The sequence below is a fragment of the Lithobates pipiens genome, unplaced genomic scaffold, assembly GCF_037356315.1.
Source record: "Lithobates pipiens isolate NorthernLeopardFrog02 unplaced genomic scaffold, aLitPip1_a1.2 Scaffold_19, whole genome shotgun sequence".
NCBI lineage: Eukaryota > Metazoa > Chordata > Amphibia > Anura > Ranidae > Lithobates > Lithobates pipiens.
In genome coordinates, this window is record NW_027507764.1 from 403,444,970 (window position 1) to 403,464,517 (window position 19,548).

At 40.2% G+C, this 19,548-nt stretch overlaps 1 protein-coding gene across 1 annotated transcript in view; it reads left to right on the forward strand.

Annotated features, from left to right (window-relative positions):
• AFG3L2 (AFG3 like matrix AAA peptidase subunit 2) overlaps positions 1-15,328 on the forward strand; it is a 64,926-nt gene extending 49,598 nt beyond the window's left edge. The window contains exons 13-17 of the mRNA XM_077492421.1: positions 1,660-1,770; positions 10,325-10,440; positions 11,951-12,151; positions 12,508-12,702; positions 14,417-15,328. Of these exons, the coding sequence (XP_077348547.1) occupies positions 1,660-1,770; positions 10,325-10,440; positions 11,951-12,151; positions 12,508-12,702; positions 14,417-14,659 (866 nt within the window). The 3' untranslated portion in view covers positions 14,660-15,328. The remainder of the gene's footprint in view (positions 1-1,659; positions 1,771-10,324; positions 10,441-11,950; positions 12,152-12,507; positions 12,703-14,416) is intronic.
• Positions 15,329-19,548: the final 4,220 nt, after the last annotated feature.

Consider the following 19,548-nt stretch of genomic DNA (forward strand, 5'->3'; position numbering starts at 1 on the left):
TATTTTTTTTTTTACTGCACTTACTGTGCTTATTGCAAAGTTAAATCATATTATCTGTTAGTACAAAAGTATTGGTGTTCCTAAAAATAATCTAAAAATATTACCGTATGCCATGTACAAGTTTTAGTCATTACAAACTAGTTTGAAAGGCTAAGGTCGCCTTTTTGTACACTTAAATTCCTGCTCCTCTGTGCAGCAATATAGCATTCATGTAAATTTTTTGCAAACATATCAAAGCTTTCCATTAAATCTACAATCACTTACGTTTCTTGTCCTAATCCACGTTTCCAGGCGTTTGCATTAGTAATGTCGTCTTTCTTCCTGATCAGACTTTTGATCATGACACAGGAAGGAGTTGACCAGCTAACATCATTGGAACACACGCTGCATTATCCACCCTCCCATTCCCAGGTGTACATTTTTTTTAAATGAAATGCAATCAATCACTGATCGCCCTTCTCACTAAATACACAATATACAATCAGATTGCATAGTGTATGGCCATGTTTATCCGGTTCCTGATTGCCTCACAGATATACTGTGGCAGAATGGCTCCCCTGGGCAAAATCCCGTATGGGTACCGTCCATTCCTTTAGCGGCCACCAGAGGGCACACCCAATGTGTGTGGCTGGTGACCATGAGCAAGATACAAATCCCTGTGCTGTCAGGGAAGAGGAGCCATATTGTTTGTTCCTACAAATTAGGAAAAACGATATGTCTCTTCTCCTAGTCAATCCTATCCCCCCCCCCCCCCCCCCCACAGTTAGAACACACTGAGGGAACACACAATTAACCCCTTCCCTGCCAGTGATATTTACACAGTAATCGGTGCATTTTCATGGCAATGGTTCCAATAAAGTGTCAAGTCTCCAATCTGTCCATTGCAATGTTGCAGTACCGCTAAAACGCGCAGATCACCGCAATTTCTAGTATAAAAAAAAATGCCATAAATCTTTCTTTTTAGACACTATAACTTTTGCGCAAAGCAATCAGTATACACTTATTGCGTTTTTTGGTATTAAAACAAAAAAAAAATTGAAGAATATATATATATATTGGACTAAACTGATGAAACAATTCGTTATTTTTTTTAATTGGGTATATTTATTATAGTAAAAAAAAAATATATACACACACACACACACACACACACACACTTATTTCAAAATTGTCGCTATTTTATTGTTTATAGCACAAAAAATAAAAACCACACCATAAATACCACCAAAAGAAAGCTCTATTTGTGGAAAAGAAAGGACACATTTTATTTGGGTACAGCGTTGAACGACCGCACAATTATCAGTTAAAGTGACGCAGTGCCAAATTGGCAGGAGGGGGGTAAAATCTTTCAGGGCTGAAGTGGGTTAAACACCTAACATTACTAGGTGCTCTTTCAGTGCCATTAATTTTTAATGGCACGCCAAATACAGAAGCAACAACACATTTTTACCATGTGAAAAAACGAGGGGCAAATGCTGCAAAACGCACAGTAAAAAACACACAACCCACAAAATACCAACATTTCCGATTAACCACATTATATTGGTGCATAGGGGAGCAGGAATTTAGAAAAAAAAGTGTACAAATGTGAACTTAACCTTTATATTGAACCCTACCAAAACTGAAATGTGTCCAATTGTTCCTTCTTTCGATACACAGGAGCAGATATAGCAAATGTGTGTAATGAAGCTGCTCTTATAGCTGCCAGACACCTTTCAGATGCAATAAACCAGAAACACTTTGAGCAAGCTATCGAGAGAGTCATAGGAGGTAAGCAGCTTTTTTTCACTGAGACTTGTCATATCCTACTGATTATGAAATTCTCGTTTCTTTTGGAAATTGGTGCAAATGACAATTTTACTATCAGTCAGACTCAGCTGGGCGTCTGAGCAGTTTTTTTCGTAACCATGGCTCGCATACCTGCCAGGCAGTTGGCATTTCCATAAAGAGAGGTCACCAATTGCAGCCTTTAGATTTCTCTGCAGATAAGTTACCATTTTATTTAATCAACATGTTTTTCTTTCTCATTCATTGAGGGGCTCAGGGAAACATTGTGGGTGTATACTGCAATAAATATATATATATGCAAGAGATAGATATAAATATACCTGCAAGAGAATTGGACACTGGCAAACCAAAAAAATGTAGGCCAGCCCTGGGTAAAATCCCTATTACTAACAGCATGCCTTAGTTATTATGTGCTAGTGTCCTAGGAGGATGGGACTGTATTTAAGATAAAGTTCCTGTTCTTATTCCAGAAATGAGTAGCACATTATCTACTCAAACAAGCATTTTATTAGTTGCGTAAAAACCAGGTCTCCCCACCTTTTGCAGCAATCCAGCAAAGTTATCCTCAGCCTTGGCTTTTTAGTCACACCATATCTAGTGACCTTCGCTTTTCTGCACTGGATAAACGCAGGTCACCACAAGGGCACAGATAAAAACAGAGGTTTTCTATGTGCCACTTTCACACTGCAACACACACACGGTATCATACAAAAGTGAGTACACCCCTCACATTTTTGTAAATATTTTATTATATCATATTTTTTCATGTGACAACACTGAACAAATGACCCTTTGATACAGCTTGTATAACAGTGTAAATTTGCTGTCCCCTTAAAATAACGCAACACATTAATGTTTAAAAGCACACTGCAAAACGTGCCTGAAAAACGCATCAAGCGCAGCCACATAGATGTGAACCTAGACTTGGTTTCTGGTCTCTACTTGAACACTTTTTCTAGACTGATCATGGTTAGGTTAGCGGCAGAGTGCTTTCCAGGTCAAGAGCCAAAAGTATTGCAGTGTGCTTTCCCTGCGTCTGAAGACTCTCTTATTAGTAGGCTGTTCGGGTCAGGCACTCCCATTTTTATTAGTCGCTGAATGTCAAACTATATTTTGCTAGGAGAAGCTGACTGGAAGCTCTTTCTCTGGCCATGTTTTCTTAAGCAAGCTCTGCTTTACACCCGATTCAGTTATTTGTTCTACCATGTCAAGCCATGACTAAATGGTCCAATTCAGATTTATTGCATGAATCGGATATCTCCGGCACTATAAAGTTTTGCTTTGATAGGTTGTGAGAAACCGCCCATCTTCTGTCTAACATTAGTCTCTTGTCTGTCCTTTCGTGCAGGGATCTGTGGCTAAAGTTCTGCCACATCCACAGAGACCATGACAGGCAGATCACTCAATCTCGCTAATGTCATCCAAGAATTGCTCAGTATAGTATATCCCATTTGTAAGGGTCAACATAAGGGAAGACACTTGCAATAGCGTAAAACCATATAAGATCCTTTATTAATAAAAGTAAGGAAAACACTTTGTGCAAGATGGGGAAAAAAAATAAAAATTGGGCTCTGGAGTCTGACATTAGCCGACACATAGGTCATCAGCTCTGACCTACACATTTTTGTCACGCATGACTTCATATGGGATAATTTTTGATAGATACGATTTTACAGTGGTGTGAAAAAGTGTTTGCCCCCTTCCTCATTTCCTGTTCCTTTGCATGTTTGTCACACTTAAGTGTTTCGGAACATCAAACCAATTTAAACAATAGTCAAGGACAACACAAGTAAACACAAAATGCAATTTGTAAATGAAGGTGTTTATTATTAAAGGTGAAAAAAAATCCAAACCATCATGGCCCTGTGTAAAAAAGTGATTGCCCCCCTTGTTAAAACATACTATAACTGTGGTTGTCCACACCTGAGTTCAATTTCTCTAGCCACACCCAGGCCTGATTATTGCCACACCTGTTCACAATCAAGGCATCACTTAAATAGGAGCTGCTTGACACAGTAAGGTCCACCAGAAGATCCTTAAAAGCTACACATCATGCCGAGACCCAAAGAAATTCAGGAACAATTGAGAAAGAAAGTAATTGAGATCTATTAGTCTGGAAAGGGTTATAAAGCCATTTCCAAAGCTTTGGGAATCCAGCGAACCACAGTGAGAGCCATTATCCACAAATGGCGAAGACATGGAACAGTGGTGAACCTTCCCAGGAGTGGCCGGCCGCCCAAAATTACCCCAAGAGCGCAGCGACGACTCATCCAAGAGGTCACAAAAGACCCCACAACAACGTCCAAGGAACTGCAGGCCTCACTTGCCTCAGTTAAGGTCAGCGTTCATGCCTCCACCATCAGGAAAAGACTGGGCAAAAATGGCCTGCATGGCAGAGTTCCAAGGAGAAAACCACTGCTGAGCAAAAAGAACATCAAAGCTCGTCTCAATTTCTCCACAACACATCTTGATGATCCCCAAGACTTTTGGGACAACATTCTGTGGACCGATGAGACAAAAGTGGAACTCTTTGGAAGGTGTGTGTCCAAGTATATCTGGCGTAGAAGGAACACTGCATTTCATAAAAAGAACATTATACCAACAGTAAAATATGGTGGTGGTAGTGTGATGGTCTGGGGCTGTTTTGCTGCTTCAGGACCTGGAAGACTTGCCGTGATAAAAGGAACTATGAATTCTGCTGTCTACCAAGAGATCCTGAAGGAGAATGTCCGACCATCTGTTCGTGTACTCAAGCTGAAACGAACTTGGGTTCTGCAGCAGGACAATGATCCTAAACACATCAGCAAGTCCACCACCGAATGGCTGAAGAAAAACAAAATGAAGACTTTGGAGTGGCCTAGCCAAAGTCCTGACCTGAATCCTATTGAGATGTTGTGGTATGACCTTAAAAAGGCCGTTCATGCTCGAAAACCCTCTAATGTAACTGAATTAGGACAATTCTGCAAAGATGAGTGGGCCAAAATTCCTCCAGGACGCTGTAAAAGCCTCATTGCACGTTATCGCAAACGCTTGGTTGCAGTTGTTGCTGCTAAGGGTGGCCCAACCAGTTATTAGGTTTAAGGGGCAATCACTTTTTCACACAGGGACATGATGGTTTGGATTTTTTTTCACCTTTAATAATAAACACCTTCATTTACAAATTGCATTTTGTGTTTACTTGTGTTGTCCTTGACTATTGTTTAAATTGGTTTGATGTTCCGAAACACTTATGTGTGACAAACATGCAAAGGAACAGGAAATGAGGAAGGGGGCAAACACTTTTTCACACCACTGTATATGCATTTAATGAATTTACACAATGCCTTTAATAAGGGGTTAGCGCTGCACTTTTATGTTGGATAGCTTGTAGTACTTGGTATCGGGGTACAGTGCTAGTGCCTTTTTGCTTTACTTTTGCACCTGAGCGCAGATTATAAAATAAGATTTTGGCTACAACCACCCACAAAACTTGGCACGCAAATTCTTCCTAATCCAGTAAACGGGCTCTTCTCAGCAGAGGGGGGATATCTAATGGTTCCTGCTGCAGAATGTTTTTAATTCAATTAAATCACTGTTCCCAAGCCCAAAGGGGGCATTCGTACCATTTTCGCTATAGTGAAAAGTGACTTCCTCCATGCCCAAAACGCAGGCAAGGGATACCGGTCTTGAACAGCCTGGCTTCTGTTAAATTCCAAATTGCAAAGGCTGTAGTCCACTTATGATCCCTAGTAATGCTTTATTCATAAAAGTGCACAAAATTACAAACAATCTTGGGCATCTATGTGAATAACGAGACACTAACGTATTTCAGCCAAACCCTTAATCATAGCAAACTAATTTTTCCACTCCTTTTTAAACACAGCCATGTGCACAGGAAATCAACATCTCAGCTGCGCCTTTCCCAATTATAATTAAACAGGCTTCTGCATGAAGCATGCAAAATCATGTTCAAAGGTCTAGGCGCAAACTCTAATGATATTCAAATATATAAATACAAAAGTATATGCCACAAACCTACATGGAAAAATGGTAAAAAAAAAAAAGCACAAAAGTATTAAATATTTCTCCCAGACATTCAAAAGCGTAAGCGAAGAGGCAAAGAAAAAAAAAAGAGTAAATAGGGGAAACGGGAACAATAATACAAAGTATTGTGTTAATAAAATACCCTTACTCTTTTACTGTACAAATATCTGACAAACAAATAATTGACAATATCTATATCAAAAGAGAATAATACCCCTGGAGACCTGGGATATGTTCACAGACACCCTGGAACTTGGCAAAGGGAAAAAGGTAGAGGAAATGAACCATGAAAACCTAATACAAAAAAAAAAACATGTAAACGGTTCAATTCCAGTTAACCATACATTTTTAATGGTACCCTCGAAAGCAAAGGAAAGTCCACATCCATGGTCTTTGCGGATGCCTTGGTGCAAAAAAGTGATGTCACAGGAATACAGTCTTCAGTTTTTTTTTTTCCTGCCCCCTCCTTGCTTTCTAACTTCCTATTGCCCTGTATGACCTTGTTGTCTTGCCAATCTCCATTGGGTTCTCTCTAAACACTTTACCTTAGTCCCTGCTATATATTTTTGGGGGTTTTCTCCAACCTGTTCACTGTTCCCAAGCCCAAAGGGTTTTTTTGCCACATCTTAGACCTCAAGGCTCTGAATGCTTACATTAAATTCTAAAAAATTTAATAAACAATCAATGATTCCCTTTTCACCAGGGTGACAGTCTGCCCTCAGGGGACATAAGATGCCTACTTACCCCTTACTCCTCTTTCCAACACACCCAAGCTTTCTGCGCTTTGTAGTAGGGCCTCTATGCTACTAGTTCATGGACCTCCCATTTGACCTGTTTTCTGCACCTTAAGTGTTCACCAAGGTGCTGGCTTCAGTGTTGGCCCGCTTAACCACCCAAAGTGTCAGTGTGGAAAACTTTCATTACCTCCTCTAGTGGTCGGTAAGGGCTCAGGAGTCCTAGGCACTTCCCTGTCTGTGCAGGGTACTTGGTCTTTGGTGGAATCTAGGTTCCTGATCAACCACATCAACTTCAACTTAGCCCATGTACACACGGTCGGAGATTTTGCCAACCAAATCCGTCGGATTTTGCCCGTCGGATTTAGTCCGACGGATTGTGTCCGAAACTGTTGCATACACACGGTCGGGCCAAGTTGGCGAAAAATCCGATCTTTCAGAACGTGATGACGTAATTTCATTACGATGGGACTACATTCAGGCTAGTAGCCAATAGCTTTGATGTAGGAATTTGATCTGAGCATGCGTGGCACTTGGTCCGATGAAAATGCTCTACACATGATCGGATTGGGTCCGTCCGGCCCAGTTGGTCGGGAAATATTTCCAACATGTTGGAAAATTGGGTCGGACAGAGATTTGGACGGAATCAGTCCGATGCATACCACACACAGTCGGATTATCCAACGACACGGTCCGATAAGACTCATTCCGACAGATTCTCCGACCGTGTGTACAAGGGCTTAGAAATTCAGTTTTGCTGTTTTGTCAGCCTTGAACCAACCTGTTTTTTTTTGTTTTGTTTTTTTCTTACCACATCAGCGAATCTTCAGTAGGGACTATAAATCAACTTTACGTTCATCGCTGTCTCTTATTAGTCTTCACATCATTGTGGCATTTCTTTTGTTAATTTCTCTGATATTTAAAAAAATATATATTTATATATAACTTTTATTTCATTTTTTTATTATTATTTCATCCTACTCCCGTTATTTAATAGATTTTAACCCCTTACCCCCCCCCCCCCGCCCCCTCCCAGACCCCAACATGTCAGTAGTGTCCCTACTCCAAGTAACTTCCTCTTAACCTAATCTTTATGGTCTTAATTGTGCTATATAGCTCCATTCTCGCTTAAAATCTTTCCAACAACTCAATTTTTTTATAAATGCTGCCCTTTCATCTTCTTCTCTCAAACTCAGGCTTTCCAGGTTAAATGTTTCCTCTACCGCGTCTACCCACTCCCATGTCGTTGGACATTCGGCCTCCTGCCATTTTCTGGGGATCAGTTTTTTCGCTGCATTTAAAAGATGAGGAATGATTGTGTCCTGGTATTGTTTAACCCCTCCCTCTGTACCATGTAAAAGTACTATCCAGGGATCTAGTTTCATAGTCATTTGAGTTATTTCCTTTATCATTTGTAGAATATTTTCCCAATATGTCTTAATTTTGGCGCACTCCCACCATAAGTGTGTCATTGTTCCTGTTATTTTACAACCCCGCCAACACTCGGTTGAACCAACCTGTTGATGGGCCATTGGATCGAGTCAGACAACCCCCACAGCAGTGGCATACATCAATCATCATAGAGGATAAAAAGTCTTGCTTTGACAAAAAAAAAAAAAAGATAGTGAGAATGCTGTCTTTGGCAAAAAGTCATGTTCCAGTTCTGTCAGCCTTTTATATCTCCAGTGTGGAAAATTGACAGATTTTCTTAACCAACAGCATCTAGGTTTTTGCATCTGCTGTCAGAGTGGATGCACTAGTGGCTCTGTGGGATAAATTATGATGCATTTCCAGGTATGCCCTCTTTTAAATCAATTGAACGTTTCTACTTTTTCTAATGCCAGCTTCAGGCATATGGTCTTTCAGGCAGGTCTTTTAGCTGCAGGCATTCCTTTGTTCTTGTTTCTTGATGGGCCTGTTAGCTGATTTTGGCTATTTGTGTTTAACATTCCAGTTGGACGGTTTTGGATGCACCAAAGGTTTCAGAAATCTGTGTCCCTCAATGAGAAAGAGGGAAACTTTTCTGGATTTTTATACTTATGGGAAAATCCTTTACTCTGAGTCCATTGAGGAGCACGAGACCCACCCTTCTGTGTTTGTAACCATACTCTTGGCATGACGGAAATATATCCAGGGTGGTCTACATTTTATTTTTTTTTTGTTTTTTTTGAGGCTGCAGTATAACCCAAAGGTTCCAGGATTCTTATGTCCCTTAAGGTACTCTGAGAAAGGCATTTTTATTTGTTCTTACCTGTGGACAGGTAGGCAAAAACTGTACTGCAGATGATACAGTATGTCTCTTCTGCATTAAAATTCCTATCTAATCAGAATTATTGTTTCCAGGCATCTTCTGACTTGCTAGGCTTATGACATCAAATCTGTCAATGAAATTTGCATTGAAAAGCAAGTTAGGTGATATCTGGAAACAGATTGTTGATGAGCAATAAAAATCCAATTTTTCCAAAAAGTGGTGGAGAAAATAACGCACATTACCACAGTGAAACCAAACACGCATACAGGGGACACTTTACCGACTTTCCCTATTTATAAATGATGTGGATTGTTGTGCCTTCTGGTGATGAAGCTAAGAGGTTTTTAAATGCACTTTTGTATATAGTGATAAAATGATATTGTATTTTTGCCCTCTGAGCTGTACATGCGTAGTGGCATACATGGTTGATTCTTTACCTGGCAGCTCTATAGAGTTTGGCACATTTTGTTTGCTATGATGCAAAAGTTTTAACCATGCTGTATAGATAATCTTGGTTATAGTAATCTTCACTCTGTGCTTTTTATAAAAATGTATTTTGCTAGTGGATGTTTTCTCCAATACAATCAAATTTCAGACGCAGACTTGCTTCCCAGCCTGCCTAGTGCTCTCTGGTTAAATTTTAACCTTACGTGCTGAGTGCTGCCTTAGAAAGTAACGAATGCAACCTGCTCATGTGTTTGAGATGGTCATGACCTCTTTGAGGTTGGGCATGTTCAAGTGTAAAAGGCAAAAGCTGAGGCCTGCAAACACTTTTCTGTTCTGAGCAAACGGGAAAGACATCACAGGTATTTTTATTGCTAACTGTGATGCAGAGACTTTTGGTGGATAGTTCATAACTACACTTTACAAATTTCTCACCACAAGCTTTCTTTCAAAGTGTTGTCTGTTGCTGCCGACCTTGTGAAAAATGCTAGTTACTTTGTTTTAGATGCTTCAGTACTTTGAGCCAGTGAATCAAGAGTTTGGAAATTGGATTTTACTTTAAAAGAGACTTTTTTTGTTTTGTTTTTTTAGGTTAATATTTACCTAGGTGGATGCAGCATGGGTCCAGTGCTGCATCTGTTCCAGCAGCCTCTGCACAGAGAACTGAGCGATCGAACACCACCGATCACTCAGTTCTCACAGCTCCCCAAGCAACAAGTTGCTGTCAGTCACAGCTCTACTCTGCTCCCTCCTTGCTCATTGGAGTGCTGAACTGTGGAGGGGTGGCCGGCTCAGTCTCTCAGTGGCTCGCTGAGAGTCTGACCTGGACTGACACTGTGCCGTCAGCAAAGAGCGGACTTCAGCCCACAGAAAATGGGTCACAGGAGTGCCAAATGAATTGCACTCCTGTGATCCATAGGAGAAATGAGCTTTGGCTATACTTCTCCCTTAAGTTTAGTGACAACATGCATGTTGCAAGTCTGAGTCAAAGTAATTAAGCTAGAGAAAGCCAGGCAACTAGCATATTCAGAAGAAGGTTAGCAATGAAGTACAGATTTCCTTTAATTATAATGTATATGTGCAGGTTTGGAAAAAAAGACTCAAGTTCTCCAGCCGGAAGAAAAGAAGACTGTGGCTTATCATGAGGCTGGGCATGCTGTGGCAGGGTGGTTTTTGGAACATGCAGATCCTCTGTTAAAGGTAAACCACACTGCCTGACTGAGCTGTATCCTCTGGTATACACAGGTTACTGCACTTGGGCTCTGTTCACATGGGTGCGATTTTGCTGACCTCAAACACACCTTTCAGGTGCAAGAAAAGCACAAGAAAAATTGTTTAATTCCTCTGTTTACATCGCTACACCGCAGGTGTGCTGCGGATTAAAAAGTCTTTGGTGCCTTGTTTCAAAAGTGCACCAAAAAAACGCACCTTCCATTATAGTCAATGGAAGCGCACTGCGGTATGTTTTTGGTGCATTTTTGAGTCTCCAATTTTTTTTTCTCAGGTGACCAGGGATGAAAACGCATGCGAAATTCATATGAAACGCATATGCATTGTGTTTACATTTTAATACAACGAATTAAAAACATGATATGCAATTTTGAAAACCGCATATTTGTGTTTTTAAGCACACCAGTGTGGACGGGCTCTTACTGTTGTCTTAAACAGTTTGAGCTTTATCTTCTGAAGTACATATTGTACTAGACACGCTGATCTTTCATCCATCTTCTGAAAAACACCTAGAATCATTCTGTCTACACTTTTGAACAGGAAGTCCAAAAGGAGGAACTCCTCTTATTTTAACATGAATGTAGTTTTTTTTCATACCGCCTTCTCCTAGAAGTATTTCCACCCTTTTAAGAAAAACAAAGCTAATCACTTCTCTTGCTAAGAGTTTCATGCTGAACCATTGGTTTAAAGCGGTATTAATTTAAACTCTCTAAAAAAAACAAAAAACTACCGTCAAACGGGCCCCCTGTAGGTTTATGCCATAATGTGCTAGTATGCATTGCATACATTGCGCTGTTGGTGCTTGGTTATTTCTTCTCTCGGACTTCCTTTGATTAGCTCTGTTTGTCCACTTGAGTGGTGGACACACGATGACGGCATTTCATCTTGGCCACTCAGGTACTGATTCTATAAGTTTTTTGTGAGACAGCACTCGCTTCCTCAGGAGAGGCACATATAACTGTTTGAAATTAAAGACAAAGTTGTTTAGAAAACGGAAAAGAAATGGGGGGGGGGGGGGGGATAGTTTTCCAATTTACAATGTAATAGAGTAATCCTAAAAACCTTCAAACAAGATCATTGATGATGTCGTTCTAGTGAATCTCCTGGGTCTCCCAGGTATGGATAAGTAAAACAGTTGAATAAAAACACCCATTGTTTCACATGGTTCTTGGGATTGTGTATATTGTAAATGGCGCAGATGTATTTGTAAGGTATTTATTTATTAATACCTCCCACTAAGCTTAGTGGGAGAAAAGTACAAATGAGGACACAACATTCTGGTAACACATGTCTTGTTGTGTTCACATAAAGAATTGTTTGATAAGTGAACTAGTAATGTAAACATGCACAGAATCATGCTTGTGCCCATAAGATTGTGGATTTCATGATGACAGAACGTTGGTTATGGAATTTGAATTGATATATTTTTGAATAAATTCTTGAGTGAGCTTGTGCCCAGAAATGCTTGTTTGTCTTCCAGGTTTCTATTATACCACGAGGAAAGGGATTAGGCTATGCACAGTATTTGCCTAGAGAGCAATATCTGTATACAAAGGAGCAGCTGCTGGATAGAATGTGCATGACACTTGGTGGAAGAGTCTCTGAGGAGATATTTTTTGGAAGGATTACAACTGGAGCACAAGACGATCTGAAAAAAGTGACACAGAGTGCCTATGCACAGGTATATCTTCTCTGTACTTCACACTTTACATTTAGTGCAAGTATAATGTCTACTGGGCATGCCATAGACCTTTGATAATGTATGCCTGGGAAAGATAAAGCAACAGTGTTCAAACGGACCTCGACCGCTTCTGGAAAGTTATTGTTGGACCATCTTTTCCAGCCATGTTTTTTAACAAGCAAACATTTTGCCTTACCCACCCCACCATCTGTTTTCAGCTTTGTTAAATGTTCAACCTTTAAGTATGCATCTGTTTATAATGTCTTCTGTCTTGACATGCAAAAAGCCAACCCATGTCAAAAAAGGGAAATAATAGCGTTCATTATGGGTTTTTTTTTTTTTTTTTTTTCCCAAAGGTTGTCCAATTCGGGATGAGTGACAAAGTTGGCCAAGTTTCTTTTGATCTTCCTCGGCAAGGGGAAATGGTGTTGGAGAAGCCTTACAGCGAGGCAACTGCGAGACTGATTGATGATGAAGTCCGTAAACTTATTAACTTTGCTTATGAGAGATCTATGACGCTCCTGAAAGAGAAGAAATTGGATATTGAAAAGGTAGGCAGCTTACCAGAACTATGCATAAACCTTTCCTTTTTATACCACAAATGTTAGTAAGAATAAATTCCCAGTCCAATCACCATAAACAAAAATACAAAAACGGCGCTATAAAGTTGATATTAGTCCAATATCAATCATGTGTAGTCTTCCCTACACACTGCAGTTCATACTTGATGAATAGAAGAATATAGAACAGTTCAAACGGGAATTTGGTTTTAAATGTAGACTTCAGGGTAAAACCAGAAAGTGCACCTGTCACCAATTTACAGTCCACCGTGTGTAGCACACCCCCCCTGGGGGGGCACACTCACCAGATTCCTCTGGGTAAATAGGCATTCAATCAAATCAATTGTTCTACAGCCTTGTCCTATCTCCTCATCATCCTCAAAAAATCTCCAAAAGTGTAGGGGTTCCACAGTGTTGTCATAAAAATGCAAACAAAGGTTGCATATAGTGTAATATCATTTATTAAAGACAACAAAACAATAAAGACAAGTAACATATTATGTTGTGTTATCAAGATTATATGCAAAGTACTTGTAAATGATCACCTCATAAAACAACCCATTAAGTTTTAAATAGAAATGAAAGACAAAACATTAAGGCTGAGCTCCGGTGTGTTCACACAGCCCACGTGCAGAGCCCGCCAGGATGTCAACGCTGCACAGTGTTAATCACAGGCAGTAAGACTTTTCCCGATCACTGCAGCCGCGCATTGGGACAATGTCTCACTGCCTGTGATTAGCACAGCACAGTGCTGACTTCCTGGCGGGCTCTGCACGCGGGCTTGTGCGAACACGCCAGAGCTCATCCCTTTTTTTTTTTTTTTTTTTTTTTTTTTTTTTATATCCAGAAAAAACTTTATTCAATAGTATACACATACAGTCCAAATAGATACAATCAGTGCAAAACAATGCAGTAAAGTGCAGAATAGCCCGAGAACATACAGTAAATGAGTATATTCATGTTCCCCCCCCCCCCAATCTATAATACAGTAATGTAATCGGTACATGCATCAAACCATCAGTCCGCAGCCATGTAGATGAAGATAAATGTAAATCGCAGAGCTCATCCTTACAAAACCTTATAAATACATCCCCCCCCCCCCCCTTTTTTTTTTTTCTTTTTTTTTTTATCTATGTATTTATTTAAAAATCACATTCCTTCTGTTTTCAGCTGCTGGGGGAGGAGAAGCAGCAGCACACTGATCTTTTCAGTGAATGGCTGTGCAGCGGGGCCGTGTCAGGTCAAGTCTGATCATTGGAGGAGAGCAGGCTGAGTTCCCAGCATAGCTAGAAAACTCGCCACGCTGTGCGCTCCTGCTTAGTGTGGTCAGTTTTGAATAGAATAGCAAAGAGACTGGCAGGAACACCAGGGATTTCACATAAAGGAAGCAATACAAAGAAAACGGGATACTTTCTCATACAAGTACATGGCACAGCAGGAACATATTGGGAATATAAATATTGGGGTAACACGTTTTAACACTTTTTTGTTTTACTAGTAATCAGGGATTTTTTCCCACATAGTCCTATACACATGGTGCTCATATATGGTTATCATAGTGGTGACTTTTTAGTTAATAATATATATATATATATATATATATATATATATATATATATATATATATATATATTATGTATGTATATGTGTTTGTCCCTATTTTACTTTCCATTTTAATGACCCTGATCTGTCCTAACTTATTTAGATTGCTCTCCGACTCTTAGAAAAGGAGGTGCTGGATAAAAGTGATATGGTTGAACTACTGGGTCAAAGACCCTTCGCAGAAAAATCTACATACGAGGAATTTGTTGAAGGTACAGGTAGCTTGGATGAGGACACAACACTTCCTGAGGGTCTGAAGGACTGGAATAGAGATAGAGAAAAGGATAAAGAAGAACTAAATGAAGAACAGACTGCCCGGCACATCGGTGGAGAAATGCAATTTTGAGTGTTTTTTTTTCTTTTTTTTTTTTTTTTTTTATGACACATTGAAAAGAGCAAATGCTGTTTTTATTATAAAAACTTGTAACTGGACTTGTTTTCACCAAAAATAGGAACATACACTTGTATGTTAAAAACAGGATTACCAGGATGTTTCCACACTCCCAATAAAGGTCCTAAAAGATTTGTGAGTATGTGATGACCTTGTCTTTCTACTATTGCAAGGTAATAATTGAAAATGAACATGGCCACTATGTTTATTGAGCGAAATAAATATGAAAGCGCTGCATAAAAGTATTACAAATAGGTGTTTTTAATGCTATTAAATAAAAACTAGAGCTGTGCTCTATTCAGATTAGGTTTTACCCTTCAGCTTTCTGTTATTAGATCTTTTTATAGATCTGCAGCTGTTATCAAATACCTGTCATTCTAGTAAAAATATTCATATTTCTTTAATTCACAAAGAACACGGGTTATTTAAAATCTAGCCATGTTAATAGATACTCAATATGGCCAAAGGGAAAAAAGAACTTAATGGGTTGGCGTGATTGAAATGATTGGAAAATTAGCAGGTATGAGTGTGGATATTGCATCTTGTAAATAAATGTGACTTTCTGCTGCTGTACAAATGTTTCTTGGAATAAAGATAAAAATGAATTTTGTTATGCTGAGAAAATCACACATGGAATTTTTTTGGTGGAAGAAAACTTGATTTGGACCTTGGGCATACAAGATGCACCCCACAAAAATGTAATCTAAAGACTTTATCTCGAATAGAAAAGTGCTCATAGGAGTATACAGGTTTAGACCATACATAGTTAATCTGAACCTCACATGCTAGTTGCCTGGCTGTTAAAACGTATCTGTGATCAAATTTCAAATCGTATATGCATTTCGCATTTAAGTTATTTACAGCCTATACCTATTAATCCATACAGTTTTAAAGTTTGTAAAGACCCCCCCTACATTTACTTCCTGGAATTCTGTGACAGATCACTACAGAGGAATTGAAAGGAGTTTAAGGAGGCGGGGTCAGTACAGGAATCCCTGTTTGCAGGCAGCATGGTACCATGGGATATTTAGTCCTTAGAAATAGAATGTATACCAAAGGAATGGGCAGAGGGGACATTTCAAAGCAAGCAGAGGATCCAAGAAGTTGTAGAAAAAATTGGACAACAGACAGGTAACACTCACAACAAGGGGATTTTTTTAAGTAAAAAAAGATGAGGGTTGAGACCCCAACAAAGGATTTTTACATTCAGGACCAAGCGGCTTAAAGGAGTTGTAAAGGCAGAGGTTTTTTTTATCTTAATGCCTTCAGTGTGTAGCAGCACCTCCCTAATTGCTTACCTGAGGTTCTTCTCTCTGCAGAAATTGTCCACGATCCCCTCAGCCATCCAGTACACTCTCTATTGACTCCCACGGCTGTCGGTCAGCCAATCAGAGGAGAGAGGGGGCCGGGCTCTGTGTCTGAGTGAGTGCCCCTCAGCCAGCAGCTTACTACGGGGGCAACCCAAGCCAAGTCAGAGCTCTGTGTATGCATTCAAAGGAGGGAGGGAACAGGAGCAGCAAAGAGGGACCGGAGAAGAGAATCCAGGTGGCTCTGTGCAAAACCAACTGCACAGGAGGTAAGTATAACAAATTTATTTATTTAATTTTTCTTTTTAAAAGGCGAGCCTTTACGATCACTTTAAGTCAAGGAAGCTTTATTGAAAGATATTAGTAACAAAAATAAGGCTAAAAATAAATCCACCATCCCCTCCACTGCATTTGTGTGTAAAAAGGCAATGTTGTCTAAAATATTGCAGCTACACTCACATACCACACATGCCCTTGTGTCAAAGAAAACCCCCCAATTCTAGGGAATTAATACCAGACCACATATACATCTATCTTTCTATATACAGTGCACAGCACGTGTTCGTTCCCAATATGCACAGGCAGCACAGAGGTCTAATAAGGGTCTCAGTAAGTCAAGTTAAATGCCCACTGAACTTAAATAAGATATAATGCTTTTCCTGCCGGGCTATGTTTGAGTGTAAAGACCTCAGTCAGTCACTGTTGCTCCTCTGCAGAAGATAAGTAGATATAGTTAAGTCGGTGGGTATTGACACTGTATTGCTGCTTGGTGCCTTCATTGATGGAGCGCGATGCCTTCAGACAATACTTTGAGCATGTGCAGAAATGTGGGGCTGCATCCTTGGTGGCGTCACGATTGTCGCCCGCGTGGTGTCATGATCGACCATGTTTCGCCCCAAATAGCTTGGGCTTTTTCAGGGATTTTTTAAGTAAGCTGATATTGGATTGCCAAATATAACTATTGTTTGCATTTCTAGTACAAAGCTGTTATAAGCCCTTAGATATATCCAGTGCTGTGACTAGCCTTAGGTGATGCACAGAGTTGAAACAAATTCTCCTGCATAAATTATACCTGGTTATCTGCAGCCCGCTCTTCTTTATATCTGTTCAAAGTGCAGAATTTATACAGCTTGTCTAGGTTTCAGAAAGTGTAGGGGAGCTGAAGTTACACTCTGGGGAGCTCTAACACAGGAACAGAGCTGAGTCTGGCAATCGCATGCTGTGTGCTGAAGCTCCCTCCCTGTCACCTTTTTTTTCTTTTGGAGTCAGGAAAACTTGTCAGAAGTGACTCATGCAGAGGAAAGATGCATCAGAAAGAAATGTAACTTAATGCTCTGTATAGAGACAAGTACACACTATAGAGGGACATGCTTTGTTCATATTTAACGTCTGAGGTTTACAACTGCTTTTAAGACTACTTTCACACTGAAACGCCCGGCCATTGGTGCTAAAGCGCTGCTTGATTTTTGCCGTGCTTTAGCAGCTATTTTTACACTGAGGTGGTCTTCTGGCGCTTCCCATTCATTGCAATGTGACTTTTTACACTGGGGCTGTGTGCTTGCGGGACGTTGGAAAAAGCCCTGCAAGCAGCATCTTTGGGGCAGGTTGGGAGTGCTGTAAATCAGTGATCATCAACCCTGTCCTCCGGGCCCACTAACAGGCCAGTTTTTATGTATTACCTTGGGGAGATGCAGACTAGAATACGGCAATCACTGAGCAGCAAATTATATCACCTGTGATGTATTTCAGTTATCTTGCAAAGCTGGCCCTGAGGACAGGGTTGATGACCACTGCTGTTCATGCAATGGATGGACATCGCTTCCAAAGCGCCGCAAAACAGGAGTTTTTGCCCTTGGGTAAAAACTGCCCCGCTGGCGGCTGTAAAGCGGTGCAAAAACGAGCTGCGCTTTAACACCATCGGCCAGGTGTTCCAGTGTAAAAGTAGTCTAGAAAATTAAAGTGGAAGTAAACTCCCCTATCGTTTTCATCCACGGAAGCTGCCATCTTTGCCTCTGTTTAAACCTTCAGCTGCCACGGTGCTGCACATGTGATCCGTTATGACACCAGCCATTGGGTGGTTTGACAGTTTGGTTGAGAGCACAGCCAATGAGCAGTTAGCATTCCCGGCATGCCGTTTTTTGAAACTGTTTAAATCTATATGGGTTTACTTACACTTTAAGCTGTATGCTCTGACCATTGAACCACATCAAGGCCACTATACAGATAGCTGTCCTAGCTTTTCCTTTTTTTTTTTTTTTTTTTTTTTTTGGGGACGCTTAATTCCACTTTTAGAATAAGATGGGGCGATTTGCATTTTTCCAAATAGAAAAAGCCTTCCAGACAAAGAGTGAAGTGGAATCACTGATGACTGGCCAGGACTATGACATAGAAGAAATAATTGAGACCTCCTTTCATGAAAATCATTAAAGAAGCAGCTTGGATATGAATTATTTTGCATAGTTATGATGGTCCAGCCAAATCCCCATGGAAGCTGAAAATCACTGTAGTTAGTCACTGTTAGTCCAGTGATCACTGCTAGCTTCTGAGTCCTGTGCCAAGAGGCAGTTTTAAACACCCTAGAATGCAAAGGGGGGTAATGCACCCTTGGGGAAACCAAGTTTAAACAATTAAGAGATGCATGGGGTGTGTACAATGGGGAGGTGTAAAAATAAATGTGAGGAGTGAAATATTGCAGTTTATGGCAATCCATTAAATGCCACCACCCCTAAAGTGAAATAAGATGTAATGAAAATAGAGATTTTAAATGTGACATTAACTTGGTATTAACCACTTGCCTCCTGGGCACTTTTACCCCCTTCCTGCCCAGACCAATTTTCAGCTCTGTCACACTATGACAGTTATGCAGTCATGCAACACTGTACTATATTTTTTCCCACACAAATCGCACTTTTTACAAACTGATATTTTCACTGATCAGGCGCTACTGATAGGTGGCACTGGCAGGCACGGATTAGCAGCACTGCTCGGCAATGTGGGGACCGATGTCCCTGTAACAGAAGCCGGTTAACGACTTCTATTTACTTCCATGATCAGCTGTCATTGGCTGACAGTTGATCATGTGGTAAAAGGCTGATGTGATTGGCCATTTTTCCCTGATCTGTGATCAGCCGTGTCTAAAGGATTTCAATTTTACCTGGTGATCATGTCAGGAAATCTGTCTGTCAACAGAACAAGCTGTCCTGCAGATTTTGCAGTTAGAAGGTATAGACAAACCATTTAACACTGACAGGGGTGCTTACAATAACCAGCTTTTATGTATGTAAAACCTTATATCCCAAAAGGAAACACTGCTGTAACAGCCTAAAAAATGTTAGCTGAAGATCAGTTTTTTTTAGTGTATTTAAACCTGCTAGTGCATTTAACAATCCCCTTTTTCCTAGATTGGCAATACTGTTATCCAATGGTGTATCTTGTTTTTTTCATGCCCAGTGTGGCACTCTAATACAAGAAGTGTGTTACTGGTCAGATCACCAGGTGAAAACGGAAAGGGAAAAGCCTAAAAAAAAAAATGAAGTC